Source organism: Anabas testudineus, chromosome 21 (assembly GCF_900324465.2).
Source record: "Anabas testudineus chromosome 21, fAnaTes1.2, whole genome shotgun sequence".
In the NCBI taxonomy this organism is placed as follows: domain Eukaryota; kingdom Metazoa; phylum Chordata; class Actinopteri; order Anabantiformes; family Anabantidae; genus Anabas; species Anabas testudineus.
The window spans coordinates 14,901,726-14,919,068 of record NC_046629.1 but is presented as its reverse complement, the minus strand read 5'-3'; the positions used below and the strand labels follow the sequence as shown (position 1 = coordinate 14,919,068).

Here is a 17,343-nt window from a genome sequence, read left to right as displayed (position 1 = left end):
AGCAGTTTACTACTTTAATTTTAGGTTTTAAGCACAGTATTACAGTTTGAGTTACATTATTGTTTTGTTTGTATGATTCACTGCAACTTAATCACATATTTTAGAAACAAAAACAAGTTATTACAAAGCTGAAGGAAAATCTTTTTCTCAGTATAAAACAACTGAGAATGTAAAAGATGATTTAGACCGATATCTGTGGCTCAGGCACAGGGAGAAGTCGGAAGGCTGCGATACAGTCGATGAGCCAGGTGGAGGGAGCTGACCATACCTTGCCTCGTCTAACCACTGCTGGCTTGTGTGGGCCCTGAGGGTCAAAGATGATGTACTGGGTGCACAGAGCCTGGTCGGAGCCTGGCAGAGCATGGTAAGCAGCAGAGGTTAGGGTTTGTGTCACATCACTGTCGGGCTTGGGCTGCCGGCTCAAAAGCTGACCTCCTCCCGCGCGGAGCAGCATGGTGAGCTCATCTTTGTTAGGTGCCTTAAAGGAGCCCAGGAGGAAGAAGAAACATCCATCGAAGAGTGGTGGGAGCTACAAAATATGAATCATCATCAAAAAAAAAAGAAAAAGAAAAGATAAGCGACAACTTTGGTCTAAACTAATAATTAGTTGTGCATCGAAATTTGGATTGAGGAGAAAAATACATGTTACCAATTATCCTGATCCTCAGTTAAAGTATAGAACTCACTCAGTATCCGCACCATGATAAACCCACAGTCCTAGTGAGAACAGTGGCAGAAGGATTTACGTCTGGCTGTTTGTTTATAGTGAAGTTAAATGCTGAATAATTTCTCTGCCACTAAATCCAGACTCTCATTTTACCAAGGGTCTGTGTGGATGCTTTGTATTACCATCTTTGCTGGAGAGCTAGCAGACTTCTTTTATCAGCACTGTTCTCCTTACAAACTTTGAACCACTGAGTTTTGCCATTTAAAGGCAACAGTGAATTGGGCCACTGGAGACTATTCACAGCATCTGTGAACTGGGCTCTCTCAACATTTTCTTGTAAGAAGGATCTTTGCCTACATTGTGGCGCATTTATGTGCGTGATGATGGTTGATGCTATTGTTTTTATAGACTGAGCATTTTATGCAGCTTATAATGGAAGAGAACTGAGGAAGTCAACAGTAGGGACAACTGAAATCCACTGAAGAACGAGTGTTTATTATAATATCTGCCTGTTCAGGTATGGCACCGCCTGCTAGAAAATGTTCTTCCCTTATTTAAATTGGGAACAAAATGCGTCAAAAACTTATTGACATCATAGGTATTTACTCTTAATTTGGTCTGTTCAGCCATCTATACTGTATATTGCAGTCTGCTAACTCATCTTGGCAGAAAGGCAAAAAATCTGCCTAATTTAATTGCAACTGGTGAGTGAGCTGAAATTTTCAATCCCTACCACAATAACAGACATTGTGTAGCACAAAGTTGCTGTTCTGAAGCCATGCCTGTGTTGCTTTGGCTTTGCTGTCCTGTTGGAAAATAAATCTTCTCCTGAGTCGCTGTTCTCCTACAGACTGCAGCGAGGTTTATCCTCTAGGATATTGCGGCATCCATTTTACACCCTACCCCCACAAACCTTACAGGAAATGCTGCAGATAATCATCCAAACAACATGATCCAGTTAACACCAGGCTTGGTGTTATGGGTGGTATGTTTCTGCTGATGCATGGTGTTTGGATAACACCAAACTTGCCAAAAACCCTTCCTTCTCTAATTGGTACTATTCTGTTTGTTTTTCCATCTCTCTTTGTGTTTTTAAAATTTAGTTCTGAAGAAAAAAACAAAACAAAAAGGACACCCGATCTGAGTGAGACCCACAAACAGCCAGACGAGACCCAAGTAGACCTAAAAAACAATTAGCCCTCAGCGAATTTGTTGTCAACCTGAACTGAGCCAATCAGAGAAAGAACACAAACACCAGCAGCATGATGTCAGTTGATTAGATCAATTACCAAGCAGCTGCAGAGGGATATCAGCAATATAATAACAATAATGACCTCAAAACAAGGAAATTTAAATAATTAATTTATATGCATCAAAGACTAGTTATTTAAATTGAAATCCCCTCATTCTCATACACCAATAAGAAAACATTGTGCAGCCAACTGGGTGGGAAGAAAACCTATTCAATAACCAAGAGTAATTTTAAAGTATAAACAATGACAATTTTCTTAAAATAATAACAAATCTGGTGAACACAGCTGCTGCTGGTCTTGAAAAACAGGACAGAGAGTCTGGACAATCCAATAATATCTTTAGATTTTTGTGTTTGTTAGTTTGTGTCTCATTTACCAAGCTGCATCTGTTGATGCGGCTGCGTTGGGGGCCTTCTCCTGCTTCATGCTCAGTCTCAGACACCCGCTTGCCTGCCTGCAGACATGCTTCCACCCCTGGCATCAAAGAGAAACAGACAGAGAGAGAGAGAAAAAAAAAAAGCTATAACTAATTAAGTTGACTTGAAAGAGTGTGACAAGGCAAATGCGAACAGAGGATGACAAAGCCCATGTCTGTTTTATCATGAGTTGGAAGATTTTAACTATTGGCAAAGCAGCAGTTGTTGACACAGAAAGATGCCCACAGCATGATCGAGTTAATGATGCAACCGTCGTTTTAAGTATCTCGAGCTTAAGCAGAATTTGAGCATCATCGCTTTCTTTCCGTCTCTTGAGGTTTAACAGAGTCAAGTGAGAACTGTGTGACAGCCCACATCCTCACATTTTCGTGAAATATAAAACCTTTACTTCTAAATCCTTAAGAAAAGCATCTCTAAAGACAGAAAAGTTTTTCAAAAAAAGTATAGACGGATATGGAGGGGGGGAGAAAAAAAAATCCCACACATTTTAATGCCCCCTCTCACTGCGACAGATAAAAAAAAAAAAAAAAATCTTTCTAACATAACACAGACCACAGTGGTGCTGTTCACAGTAAGCATCCAATTGCTCATACTGTATGTTGGGCTGTATGAGTCTTACAAGTTGGGGTAGATTTAAAAATACACACAGCTCCCAATTTGAAAGTCTGAACATTACAAAAATACTGTAGTTTGCTTATGAAAAGAAGTAGTACTGACCATTACTATTGACCTGATTAGCAACTAGCTGTGCTGTTGGTATTTCAACACGTGTTCACGTGTACACCTTGTCACAATACAGCCTGTGTGTTGAAACAATGAATTGCGCACGCACACTTCATAGGCACAAACGCACACACTCGTCTTCGCAAGATGGGTTGGAGTGTAATTACATTTCTTCATCCCCCTTAATTACCGCTTTTATTTGTGGGCACCGAGCCAGGCACTCGGGCAGAGAAGAGGCGAGATACTGGGGTTAATCGCTCCGGACGATGGCGCTTAGTGCTGAGGAGTCATTAGCATATTTAATGTTCGCATAGACTGAATTCAGGAAACATCTTAAACCCCTTCCTTCTGAGTCAGTGAACGAGTGAGCTAGATGAACCCACTTCCTTGATTAACCATGACACCAAATGGAACTCTGATCTAATTAAGAGCACAGCCACTGGAGACTAAGGCTGACTGATACATATTCTGAAGGCCAGCGCAACACTTCAGGATCACGACAGAGTACAATAGCTCATCCTTTATTGATAGTCACTATACAGAAAACCAACCACTGTCATGCTACTAATAAGAAAACAAGTATTAAGTGGTGCTTAACGGTAAATCACTGTTATCATGGCTGAGTCGTAGGTTCATGAGTAGTAAAATCTTCAATAAAGCAGGTGTCCAACTGAAGCTTTTTGTTGGCAGCTCGAAAGAAGCAGCTAGAAGTCATGTATCAGGGGGAAACACATTAGTGCACACACCCTGCCCGGACAGACAGTGGGAGTGCAACTGCAACAAGAACAAAAGTGCAGGGAAATTAGCCATTACAAATGGTGTGAAAGGAAGAGAGAAGAGGGAGAAAAGCTGTATTAAAAGAAGTGAGATATTAGAGAGAGGAGAATATCCATCTCACACTTCGTGTCTGTGCATCGAGTGTACTCGAGACGTCCTGAATAAAACATGTCTGAAAACCTCTCTAAAGCCACCTTATCTACACAGCGTGTCTTATTTGTTTAAGGTGGGGAGCACAAATGTGTGTTTCTGCATAGGAACAAGCTTAGTGCCAACCCCGGCAACGTCACTCTGACAAGACAAAGTCTTGCGACTAGATGTTGCGATGCTGTGCGACTAGAAATACACAACTCCTAGAAGACTTCAAAGGCTACTTTTTACATTTTTATTTAGAGATTAAAAACATTTCCACCTGCCTCCAGGCCTTATGCTAAGCTAAGCTGAGCTGAAATATTCGGACCATAGTTTGGATATACATATCAAACAAGTGCATTTCCTACAATGTTGCATAATGGACAAAAGGACTCAATCTGATGTTTAATAAAAGCTTAGTTAAAGTTTTCGACTGGAATGGGGCCCCATTAGCCAGGACGACATGTTTCTCATAACGGGTTTCAATTATAACACTGAAGCCTGAAGCTTTCCCAAGTAAAGTGTGTTGCAATGAAATGCAAGGCCGATAAGCAGGTAAGTCAGGGCTTGGCCTAGCTGACAGATATGGCGCACAAAGACAGGTGACAGCGAGAGGTTGCTGCTCGTGTGTACTCATACACATACACAAGGACAGAGACAGATAGGATGGCACGGTGATTGCCATGAGGGAGACAGGCTGTGTCAAGTGCTCAGCCTGCGTGGAGAGAAGGGAACGGGAGGGGCAAAATACAATCCAAATACACAGGATTTTATCCAGTGACAGAGCCACACATCTAAACACACATTTAAAGTTGAAATGGCATACTGGCAGCGACAGAGACAAGTGTGCATGGCGTATTAGTGTACACGCACACACACGCAGTGGAGAGATGCTACTGACGGATACACCAGTCAAGGACACACCAAGGTAGCAGAAAACTCTTTGACAGCAAGTCTCTTTTTTACTTTCCCTGAAGCAGACTTGCTCTGAATATGTGCTTGTTTGACTTAGTTCAAGGATGCCAGGGAGACTGGCTGAGAATAGCTACATTTTTGCTAAGTATTCATCTTGGCATAAATAAAACAGGAAAAGAGAGTTAAGTATCTTTTCATCGCCGGTGATATTAAATTCTAGCGGTGCAAGATTCCTCACTCCAGTCACCCAACCATGCAACCTAGCTGTCAGACGGAGTACGAGCAGGTGTGTGCACACACACAGCAGCAAACAAACACATTTTACCTGTTGCTGAATGTTTTTATTGTTTCCCAAGGCATTTCATGTGGTGCAGACAAAATAACAAAAAAAAAAAAAAACACGAGTGTATTTTAAAATTCCTATTCCAAACAGAGTTCAACTGAAAGAGGCACAAGATTGAAGATGCACACCTCAGCCTGGTTTGTTTCTTAGAGGGAACAGAAAAGGAAGCCTCAGTAGGACTTTACTGTAAGACCGCAGCAAGTAGACAGTTGTTCCATATCCCTGATTGCAGCCATAGAGAAACATTACACAGCTAAGATGTCCTCTGTGTTTCTAATAAATCGTGGTTATCAAACAAACTCAATATTAACGCAACAGCCCACAGTGGCAAATATTCTTTGGGATTCAGAGAAAAACCATAAAAAATAATGCAAAAATTTGTTCACTACGATGGTTTCATGGATCCAATATTTGCCTATGGATTTTCCATACTTGTTCTCATATATTATGCCGACAGTCACCCAACTGCAGCAAATACTACTTCAAATACAAAAGATGGAGCAATTCTACTGCAAGTGTACCCTTGAATGACATTGAAATACAGGCAATGTAGGTAGTTATTGATGGTAACAATAATGACACATTCAAAAAATGTAAGAGAACAACATCCAGTTCTTTCCCTTTTTGTGGTTTTTATGTTAATGCACAATAAACGTTCAAACAGAACTGTCATTCATCGTCAAGGTGGGCTCTAATCTCTGTTACAGGCCCTGAAAATCTGGGACAGAACACATTTAACATTCGGGATATTTTGGATAAAGTCTGCCTCAATGTCACTGCAGTACAACTTACACTGGTTCCAACAGAAACACTGTCTAACATCCAAGAACAGAACTGCTCCAGCCAACAGCTCACACCATACTTACAGCTGTATCTGACAATCCAGCAGCCAGCAAGAAGACCCAGGAGGGTGGAGTAGGTGGTGGGCATGTGTCCTTCTGGCACTACAACATGGCTCACTAGAGGGGGAAGACAGACACAGACACAAAAGCCAAACTGAAAAGGTACAAACGAGTTGGGCTACACAGGCACAAATAGCTGCTGTCTGCTGAGGTCTTCTTAGTGTGTCTGACTGTCAGACCACACAGCTACACCACTCAGACAGCTAGATAGTCAGAGCACTACAGCTTAACACAGTTGCTTGCATTAAATGCATAAATGCCATTGCTCTGTTGTCTTTTAATTGTTCTTTCTGAACAATTAATGTTAATTAATGGCCATATGAAATGTAGGTAAACTATATATGATCAATTCACGGCAACATGTTATACATTATATTAGAGTATATAACGCTCCACAGATGTAAAACATTAGCGCCTTATTTGCAATGAAATTATTACTTTTGGAATAAAATACTTGGTACTATATAATTCTTCTTAAAAGTAGACAGTGATGATGGTTGTTTATCAGCCTTAAGCCAACTGCAAAAGACGACCAACACATCATGACTTCCTGTCCTGGTTTCTCTCTCTTTAATAATATTTAATAACTACTAACTCCACTTACCTCAGTGGATAAACAGGTAACCTTACTGCAAGACTGTCAAACAGCTCAAAAAAAAAAAAAAAAAAAAAAACGCAACCAAGCAACAGCATATTTCATAAAGAGCTTTAGACAAGGATACATAATTATAGCTTAATTAAAATTTAAATGTGAGCCTATTGCCTCTTCATTCAACAAGTGAGCACAGTTGACAAGTGCAAAATGAACATAATTATATCTCCAGGGCAAAACCTTCTTACATTGTGCATTGACAGTGGATTTGTGGCTTTGAATTCCAAACGTTAAAAAAAAAAAAAAAGACCAATGCCTGAAAGCACCAACTTTCACCCCTCCAGTCAGAGGAGGTAGAGTTGTGAGAAACACTTCTGTTTTTCATTACAGCTTATTCATCATCCTAACAGTACCTCCAAACATTTTATGAGGAATGATTTCAATTACTTTGGCTTTCTGGTGTTCTCGCAGTCATTACTATGCAACAGTGGAGGAGCTGCTGTATCACAATGATGTACACAGCTCTAAAAGCACTTTTTAGTCACTGTTTGAACGTTCGTGAGTGATAATGCTCATACACCTACTGTTGGCTCTTACAATGCGAAAGAGCCAACAGTAGGAGACTTGTGTTAGGAAGGCTTGGCTATGTATGATACTCGGATGAAAGTATACAAGTATATAATCTTCACAACAAAACCTTTTATTTGACCCATGTGTCAAAAATAACAATTAAATAGGAATTAAATATGCAACCAGTCATCTAAGAGGCATCACTTGGACATTTAAGGCCCTTTAAGGAAACTGTATTTGAATCACGCAAACACTACCTGAGGCAGAGAAGCTGTCAGCCAACCTCCCTGCCAGCAGCTCTCCCAGTTTGGCCAGTTGAAGCTGTTCTGGTTGAGACAGCTTGCTTGCCAGAAACACCCCCACTTCATCCCTCCTCACACAGTCACTCACCTTAGAAAGGACATAAGAACACAGTTTAGAAATGTCTACAGCAGTATGATATGATACAAGAATTAGCACTCCAGCGTAAAAGTGTTCAAGGAGGGAAAAAAAGATTTAAAAAAATAAATGGTATTCTCATCCTCATGTAGACGTACCGCAGAGAGACTGGCTGAAGGGCTAAAAGATGTATTAGCATATTGGGTTCCTTCTGAGGCTTCCTGGAAAATCTCCAGCATCTCCAGACTGGCTGCGTAGTCTGCAGGACGCTTTCCATACAGATTTCTGTGAAGGAGCATATTTAAAATATAAAGCGTGTCAGTGAATGTCTCACAGTATGCATACGCTTTATTTATGTATCTGTGGCAACGACCAGACCATCTGGTGACCACAGGGGCAGCCAGCTATGTTTAAACCACTGAGAAATAAATATAAACAAATACTGACAAACAGTTGTGCTTATTTAGATTTGTTTATAAAAAAAGAAAAGTCATATTTCTAGAATATTTCTGGCACCGTGTTACTCTGGCACGATACCAAACTGCACACTGAGTGCTACTATTCTAGACAAACATCTTCTTGCAAAATAAGTACACTTATTTATCACCAGCACTTTTGCTCAGGCCATATTAGAATATTTTCGCAGTATAAGCATGAATTCAGCAGTTTGCAAAGCTTCCTTGTTTTATTCTACAGCAAAATAAGGGCATGCAGGAATATCTGACATTCAATGAGGTGAGAGGGTGAAAAAAACTTGCATTTCAGCATTCTGGTCATTCAGCACTTAAACAATTTTTATAATAAAGATCTTTATATGACATCCTCTTGTTTTAGTCTCTTAGCAACTAGGAAAACTAAATCTAATAGTTTTGTATCCAAAACATTTTTCTTAGTTTTCTTGTGAGTATGTTTCTTTGAGAAAGAGTTGTGTGCAAACCAGACTGAGTTCACCTTGAGGAAAAGTGGGAGAAGAGAAAAGACTGAAGAAAAGTGCAGGAGGAAGAGAGGAGACAGAGAGAAGAAGTGAAACCAGCAGGTTGTCTCAAAAAGATTAGGCGTCAGCAAAGATAACACCTGGGGGACAATTAATAGGTCCACTGGTCCATAAAATATTTCATTTGGATTCACACTCCCAGCCCACACACAAATACAAACAAACATAAAATGTCCCTGACACTTATACATATGCGCGCGCACAAGCTGGTGTATGCAGCGGCACATGAGAAGAATATCTAAACATTAACAATAAAGTGTGGAAAATTGTGCAGGAGGTAAAAATAATAAATAAATAAATTCCGAAATAAATAAATGAAAATAAAAGAAATAAAAAAACGCTCTCCTACAAGCTTGTGCTGAAGTACACAAGTGGGAGGAAGGCGGTGGTGGTTCTAGTGGATGCCCACTGTAACCATGACTCGTACTCCAACTGCAGGGAGGAGAGTCAAATATTCATTTCAAGCTGCACACAAATGCAGAGGAAATGTTGCATGCCACCATCAGCTCGCATCCACCAAACGCCATCGCCTCTCCACCGATAAACAACGTAATAACAATGCATAGTCACGATAACCATGTTTGCACCTGCGTTTGAGGTCATTTCAAAATTCTCTCCAAGCTCATGAACACCCAACTGCCGACAGAGCCTTTGAACTACAGAGTTAGAGCAGCAGCGAGTCTTAAAAAGGGAGTCATGAGTCTAATGATAGAAACACGTGGCAGGCAACTGATGAGGCAGAGGGTGAAGCCTGGATGCATTTTTAATCAAAAGGTTCATTAGTCGCATGTCCTTCTTAAACAATCCACTGTGAATGTGTCCTGATGGTTGGATCATTTGGGTGTCACAGCTTATCCTGATGATACAGTAAATGAATCACCCAAAGCCTCTGTTTGACTCTGTGAAAGTGTTGAGCATTGCACTGCCGTTGCTATGCAGGTAGGTGCCCTTCTCTGATGCCAAACTGCAGAACTCGCAAATAACAACTTTGCATGGTGCTCCTAAAAATAGTCTTATTCAAGGCAGTGACTGTGCTTCACATGCTCCATGATTAGAAAAAAAAAAATGACACACATTCCCTGGAAGGTCAAAGCTTTGTCAAACATTCATTTCTTTCTCCATAAAACAACATTTCCAAAGCTGTTTTTTTGTTTCGTTTTTTTTTTTTTTTTTTTTACATTTTCAAAACCATCCATGTTAATTAATGTGTATCGATTCAGTGCTTCAGGCTGACAGCGGCCATTAGGACTGAGCCAACAGCCAATTAAAATATACTGGGTACTTGTTATCCACATCTCATAAACACAAATTTATTTTCATACTGCACTGACATGAGCATAAATACTGACATCTAACAGCCTTTTTTTACGATCAAGACAACTGTGGTCAATAAAGTTTTCAGTAGGATTCAAGGTACACATATATCACGAGTCTGTGAAGGCAGCATGTGCCACCAACCAGCACCTTGCAGGCCTCATCTTGACAGTACAAATATGCTGCATTGGTAGATATTTATGCTTACATGTCTGAAACGTATATTCAGTAAATTCTCAGAAACTGCTTTAACCAAAGGGGCGGTGGACTAAACAGTGCAACACATACTAGTGTTAAATTTGTGACTTTGAGTCACAGATTTGTGGGGAAAAAAAAAAACAAAACAAGAATTTTATTCATCTTGCACATTTCGCAAAGGAAATGCAAAGAAGACAAAGGCCGAGTCTAAAAAGATGTGGACCCTGATCGGCAACTCTATTGATCACACTGATTAACCAGAATGCTCTCCTTCATTATGGACATTGTGCTATGCATCTCCCCGCCTCCACAGCCCAGAAACGCAGCATCAACTGATTGGCCAACAACTAATCAGCATCGTCGATTTTCTTCTCTCCACCTACTTACTGCACTAATGCACACCCTGTTATAAATTATAAAAAGGGCTGAGTGCCTGGTACAATAACTGGTAAACACGCACTTGATGATTTATTGATGAAGTGGAAAATAAGCACTGGTCTGGAATAACAGAACCACCTCTATGATGTAACACCACGAAATACAATAGCCATGAAATAAATATTAACTTGCTTGGAGGGTTCAGTTTGTGTTTAGAATTCTACTTTTTGTTGTCAAAATCAGCTGAAACAAGTTGGTAATATTTTATCAATCAATCAATAATAGAATTCATTTATTCTTGGAAACATTCAGTCATATTATATCCATCACATAAAGAGGAGGATATTTGTTTGGTCATTCCTCTATGTGGGGTACACCTGTCAAAATGTACACTGCAGGCTATATGACAAACGTAATGCTTCTGTTAATACTCTGCTCACTGTATCATCACCATCATGGTTTTTTGCAATTTATTGACGGATATAGGTGATTTTATTGGCAGATTTCAGCACAGCAGCTACATTTCTGATGTTAACTAAAGTGTTGCCTCTTGTTGCCTCTGGGTTTTAAAGTAGGTCTCTATCCATTATCGGGCTGTTTTTAACACCTGACAGTGTAACATCGCCTACTGCAGCTGGAATATTCTCCACTCTAATATCTCAGTGATCGTCAGCCTGTTGACCGCATCGCATATTCACAATGGGCATCTGTGCTGTAGTGTCTAACTTCATGCAGCCTGAATCATTACCTTTTTTTGTCACTGTACAGCGTCGATCTGTTAACATTTCTGTGTTTTACTGACTGTGTGAAGTTAGTGGCATTTTAGTTTGCCGATTTCTGACAGCAGACTCAAAGCTCTGCTGTGTGAAACTCTACTGCAGGTCCTTATGAACAGGTGCCACAAGTCGGCCTGAAACAAATGATTTACAACAGTTAAACTGCAGTTAGACTCACACACACAGGTGTGGCATAAGGTGATGACAGCAAAAAGTGTGAGGTCCTTCAAAAATGTATTTAGCTCTACAATAACTCAAGATTTACTGTGGCCGGGACCAGAATCTTTTAAGCACCAGATTAAAACTTCAATTTTTCGTGACAACTGATGGAAAATCGCATTTTCAGGTCAGTGCTTGACTGTGAAAGTCAAGTACTGCAAACAGTTTGCAGTTAATCAAGTGTCCTGCACCAAAGAGTGACCCACAAGGAATACAAGGACAGGCTGGACCCTGATCCTGTGACACATCACTTTGTGATTAATTTACCATGGAGCAACTTGTTATAAAAGCAACACTCTGCAAGTACAGTAAACAGTACAATACACAATATACACTTATATGCAAAACAAACTGCATGATGACAGCATTTCCCTGTAAAACCAATAAGCTACTTACAGCACATTCTGTGAGGCTCCATGCTGCAGCAGCAGTTTGGCGACGGCCACGTGTCCGTTCCTCACAGCATCATGGAGTGGAGAATCGTTTTCATAGCCAGGTGTGTTCAGTAGGGCGCCCTTGGAGAGCAACAGCTCCACAACCTCCAGGTGACCCAGGTTACATGCTTCATGCTGCAACAAAAAAGCAGTGACCTGACCTTCACACGTTCTCCCCCAGGTGCATTCACCTAGTTTTTTTCTGTTTTAACCTTAAAAGAAACACTGTAGTTCTTAGCAAAGCTCTAAACTCACTTACTGGATGTTTTCCTAGGATCTTTTGTAACTTCTTGAATAAGTCATCGTCACTCTCTTTGACTCATTTTGGACGGTCTGATCACTTAGTTCAAAGACTCACTATTGTTCCAAGTCTTTGCCGTTGCTAGATTCTATCTTACCAGACTGACTCGTATTACATAACCATTTTGTTTTATAAAATAAGAATTACCTACTTGTCTTAGTATGAGATACACATATAAAAGACAAGAATCAGGATAGGTTCATTATTTTTTAACAGCACTGTACAGCTGTGATCTTTACTAAGTTTGGCATATGGAAATTTTTAATGGGAAAGCAGGTTTTGTTCTATTTCAACTTTATTTGGCTCAGGCAGACTAAACAGCACATGGCGTGCTATTAAGACAAGGGCAATGCAGTTACTGTATTCCCTCATAACAACTGCAAATATTAAGAAGGGGGTTTGTGACAACCGTTTCATATAATCCTGGGATTCTCCCACTGTTCTTTAGTGCCGACTATCTGGAGCAGAGAAATGTTTATTTTTGTTTCTCACAGTTGGAAGCTAAAATCCATGGATTTATACAGTACACATTATCATCATCATCAGGTCTTATACTATAATCTGGCTTTTGATTTAATTTATTATAACTAAACAAATGTCAAAAGTTCCATATAGTTTGTAATGCTAATATTTGCTAGGCAACAAATCAAAACAGGATAGGAACATACAGCATCAGATGATAGTAACATATCCAGTAACAGCTATGCTTTCTGATAGCAGTTTGAAAGATCAGTTGCTAACTGTCCTAAATTGAAGGTTTGAGTTGAGCATCTTGACAGTAAGTAGCCACAAGTGCTGCAACAAGAGAAGTCTCCTATGTTCATGCTTTAAGAAAAAAAAAAAAAAACTGACAGCTGTTAAGGATTTTACAGCTTGTCATGTCAAGGCAACACTAGGCTTAACTGTTTCAAGAGCACAGACCTACAATATATATTTTGAGGAATAGATAGAAAACAGCACAAATTATAGTAAGTTGCATGCAAGACATCAACAGTAAATGGCCAGAAAAGAAAAAACTATCTGAGCATGAAAGTGTCTGTGTGACAAACAAGTAAACAGTGTGTGTAAAATTACACTAGAATGTGTTATTGTCAGCAGAAGATAGGAAAAAAGACAACGATGTAGAAATGCTATTGTAATTTCACAACTGCCAATTTACTGATGTCACCATTTATCACAGGGTTTTTCCACACAACACAAAGAACGCTTTCAGATGTGCCACTTGGTGCATTACTCTTACCAGAGGTGTCCACCCAGCATTGTCCTTCAGGTTAGGGTCAGCCCCTTGGTCCAGCAGTTCCTTGACAGCCTCTACATCTCCCTGCAGGACCCAGAGAGAACAACAAACCTGAGGTCACAATAGCAGACCTGTAAACGCAACCCTTCAAACACAGCAGCTGATCCCAGTGTACCAAAGCCCCACTGTTTATCAATCACACTCCACAGTGGGCCATTGATTACCTTGTCTCGGATCCAGAGGGGGATTACGGCTGTGTTTACAAGGATTACTGCAAGACTGTTTATTCTCAGCAGACCAGAACATAGCTGTCTGATCATCTGAAGACAAATACTTGGATGTTCAACTGGGGGAAGATTTGTGCCTTGAAACAAACTAAAGAAAAATAAGCACCATCAATGGTTTCAGGTCAGCACTTTACTATTTCATCATTTTAAGGGCTAAGAAGCATCCAGAATAAGGCACATGCATTTTAGATGATTTTAATCTAAATTAGTATGACTCAATTTTATTTAATTTTGATCTGTTTCTAATTTAAATATCTTATTCCTTTAGGATGTAGTTAAAAATACTTCACCTCATGTTAAGTTTTGAGTGTTAAATTAAGGAAAAATATGCATTTTATTTTTCAGCCTGCACAAATGTACATATTTAAAACAGAAAACAAATTGAAGCACTGTAGTTGATATATTCAAAATCCTCTCGACCTTTATAGCAGCTAGATGCAGCGGGGTCTCTCCCTTGTGGTTCCTCTTCATAACTGCAGGGCTTCCTGGGCTGGGCCATCCGACAGATGCACCTCGAGCACATGGGGATTTTCTACCACGATTGGCTACGACAGAGGGGCTGTCTCCTTGCTTATCTCTGGAGCTTTTGGGGCTTTTGGGACTACGGGGGCTAGTCACCGATGCAGGGTTAAGGACAGCTGGAGACATCTGACCCAGGGATTTTCTTCTGCGGCCTGGAGAAGTCCTTGGTCTTTTTGGCGTGGTCTCCAAGTCGCCAACTTTCTCCTCCACTCTGGATCTTTTTGAGGAAGGTTTTGTGGGCGAAGCGTTGACCTGTTTTTCAGGTTTGTCAGTTGGATTGAGGTCATTTGCAGGTGGCGTGTTTTTCTGGATGACTCTGACCAACATACTGTGACTGGGTGAGACTTTGTGATTCGTTTCAGTGGTGCTGCCTCCTGAGAGGCTCTCCCTCATGGTGCTCCTGACAGTGCTGAGTTCATTATTATTCCCCTGTGGCACTTCAGGCTGAGGTTTGTCAGAATTGACAGCTGGGCTCACAAACGAAACCCTTTTACTGGATCTCTTTGCCCCTTCAGCACAGGGCTGATCCTTCTGCATAGACACATCTACCTCCTCGATGATCCCCCATTGTTGATTTATAGCCTCCAGTCTCTTCTTCTTCATGTTCTGATTTGTCTGTTTCCTTGTGGTTGTAGTTGCACCTTGCACAAACTTTTTCCTGCTGGCAGTATTTTTCTTAGCTGACCTGTTCTTCCTGCTTCTATTTTCACCGTTTCTTTGAGGAGAAGAAGAGCCAGAGTCTTGGGAGGACGAGGTGAAATTAAAAACTGACAGGTCCTGCTGCCGAGTAGTAATGGCGTCTGGGTGTGTTGCAGCTGTTTCTCCAGTAGACGTACTGACAGTCCCAGTGATTTCTGAAGGCTTCTCCACCATGCAGCGTACCTTGCGGCTGCGTGGGCTAAACCAGATCTTAAAGTTCTTCTTTTGTTTAAAAACAGGGCTCTCGGGCTGTGTTTGCAATTCAGTGACAAAGGAGTCTGCAATAAAAAAAATGCAGGTTTAACAAAGCATCATTTTAATTCTGGGACTAAACTACTGCAACAACCACATAGATTTAAATTTTTATATCAGATTACAATAATTATTTTAGAGGATAACTTAAAGCTTTCAAGCTGCTACAAATTCATGAACATCTACCTGGTTCTTCTACAGGATTCAGCACAGACTCCAGACCACGGAAGATTTGTATGATGCTGCTAAGCTGCCTGTTGATTTGAATGTCTTTCACCCATGCAGGGCTGTGACACACCACGCAGCCGTCTCCTGCACAGGGACCAGCACAGGACCTGAGCCATAAACATATCTTGAATTAGGAGGACATTTCACAGATCAGTGAGAAGAAATAAGAAATGAGCTTGTTAATTCATCCTTTAAAAACGCGTCCGTCATGAAGGCAAAAAATAAGAAATAAACTGAGAGCTATAGTTTATTATATAGACATTCAATGTTTTTATAGTAAACTAAGATCTGCTAAAATATCAATACATGTAATTGCCATTGGTGTGCATAATTGATTAAAGACGAAATTAGCCTCATAATGTAAGGCAAATTACTGATTTGTTTAACTGTATATGAATTTGCTTTTTGATAATTTTGTACTGTAACCAGTCAATTTGAATAAACCTATAAATATAAATATATAAACAAATGTCCACTATGATGCATGTCTGTGGCTAATGAGCATGTGCAAACAGAAAACATGTATTTGATGCTACATTACCTGCACAGCATATGCTCACACACTCCTAAACACACAGGTTCCTCCATTAAATTTGAGCTAGAAAATAAATAAATAAATGTCATTAAGTAAAACAGTGCACTTGTCCATTTACAGCATCCTGGGAAGCAGCTTTACAGTCATGTACTACAACAGTCACCACCACCCCTCACACATTTCACTATTCACAGGAGCATCCCAGCAGCATCAGCAGCATCTTATTCTGTTAGATGTGTGGAAGTCAGTCAGCTCAGCATCCCGCTTCAGCCCAAACACTCACCAGAGCTAAATCAACCCTGTAATTCTGCACATTTAGCCCCGGAAATATTTACATATTTAAAACAATCAGATTTAAACAGCCCAGTTTCTGTCAGGCTTTTGCAAAACATGCCAGCTTGTCCGTCCTCAGGCTGCTCCAGCTGCTGTGTGAACTAGTCCCAACCGTACCTCGTATCTGTTGCTTTACTTTACTGTACAATGATGCACTAAGGGACCTGCACATGCACTGTAGCGCTGTACAGGTTTACAAACCATCGTGTGGACATGCTGTCAGTGAAGATCCACTAACCTTAACGTTACGTCTTGAAGGATCAGACATGTTTTGTAAAGTGTAATTAAACCAATCATTAAACTACATGCAGCTGCTGCTGCTGCTGCTGCTGCTGCTGACATTAGCGTTACTGTGCTAACGTTAGCGCTAACCTGAGCGACCCAAATCAACGTCAAACAGAGCTAGAGTCAGGAGGATAACTTGTGAAAGTCACTGGCTCTGGAGGTTATTTTATATTTTAGTATGAAACATACCCAAACAAAGCATGTCTACCGAGCGCATCACTTCTACAGTCTCTGCGACGTTTACTTACCATTTGGAGCAAAGCAGCAGTCGCCGAAAGTTCGCAAGTGCCGCTTTGGTGTTTGTCCAACCCTCAGTCTGCTCGGAGGCATCTTGATCCATTATTTAAAGAAATGTTGCTTCTGTTGTTATATTTATCAACCACGATTAGAAAACAAGACCAACTTACTTCCTGATTACTTACATATCCCGCCAAGGATTTACGGCTGTGACGTATGAGCGTTGGCATAACAACGTTGATGACGTACGTTTCGGCCCTCCCCCAAACGATCAGGCAGAATTAGAAATTGTATTATTTATTTATTTTAATGATTGTGCACTGTTTTTAATGCGGTTCTAATGTTTTTCTATGCCTGTGTAAGAAATGTGCTACAAATAAAGCTGCCCCCTGATCTATAGCTACACTAAATCCATTTGAAGTCTC

The 17,343-nt window shown here is 40.4% G+C and overlaps 1 protein-coding gene across 1 annotated transcript; it reads right to left on the bottom strand.

Moving 5' to 3' along the window:
- bard1 (BRCA1 associated RING domain 1) lies at window positions 1-17,104 on the bottom strand. Its single transcript, XM_026377431.2, has 11 exons — window positions 16,930-17,104; window positions 16,070-16,126; window positions 15,487-15,635; window positions 14,248-15,326; window positions 13,544-13,624; window positions 11,965-12,137; window positions 7,848-7,974; window positions 7,569-7,701; window positions 6,114-6,206; window positions 2,297-2,394; window positions 1-529 (listed from the first exon to the last, which is right to left on the bottom strand). Exons 1-11 carry the CDS (start codon window positions 17,019-17,021, stop codon window positions 182-184), a joined length of 2,430 nt encoding a protein of 809 aa, XP_026233216.1. The 5' UTR covers window positions 17,022-17,104; the 3' UTR covers window positions 1-181.
- Between the last annotated feature and the right edge of the window lie 239 nt (window positions 17,105-17,343).

Bases quoted from the DNA above. Each gene is read 5' to 3' on its own strand.
- bard1 (XM_026377431.2), bottom strand. From the start codon at position 17,021: ATGGATCAAGATGCCTCCGAGCAGACTGAGGGTTGGACAAACACCAAA. The intron at 12,138-13,543 runs GTAAGAGTAATG...TTTTTGTTGCAG, and splicing joins ATGCTGGGTGGACACCTCTG to CATGAAGCATGTAACCTGGG. The intron at 7,975-11,964 runs GTAAGTAGCTTA...GCTCCTTCACAG, and splicing joins GGAGCCTCACAGAATGTGCT to AAATCTGTATGGAAAGCGTC.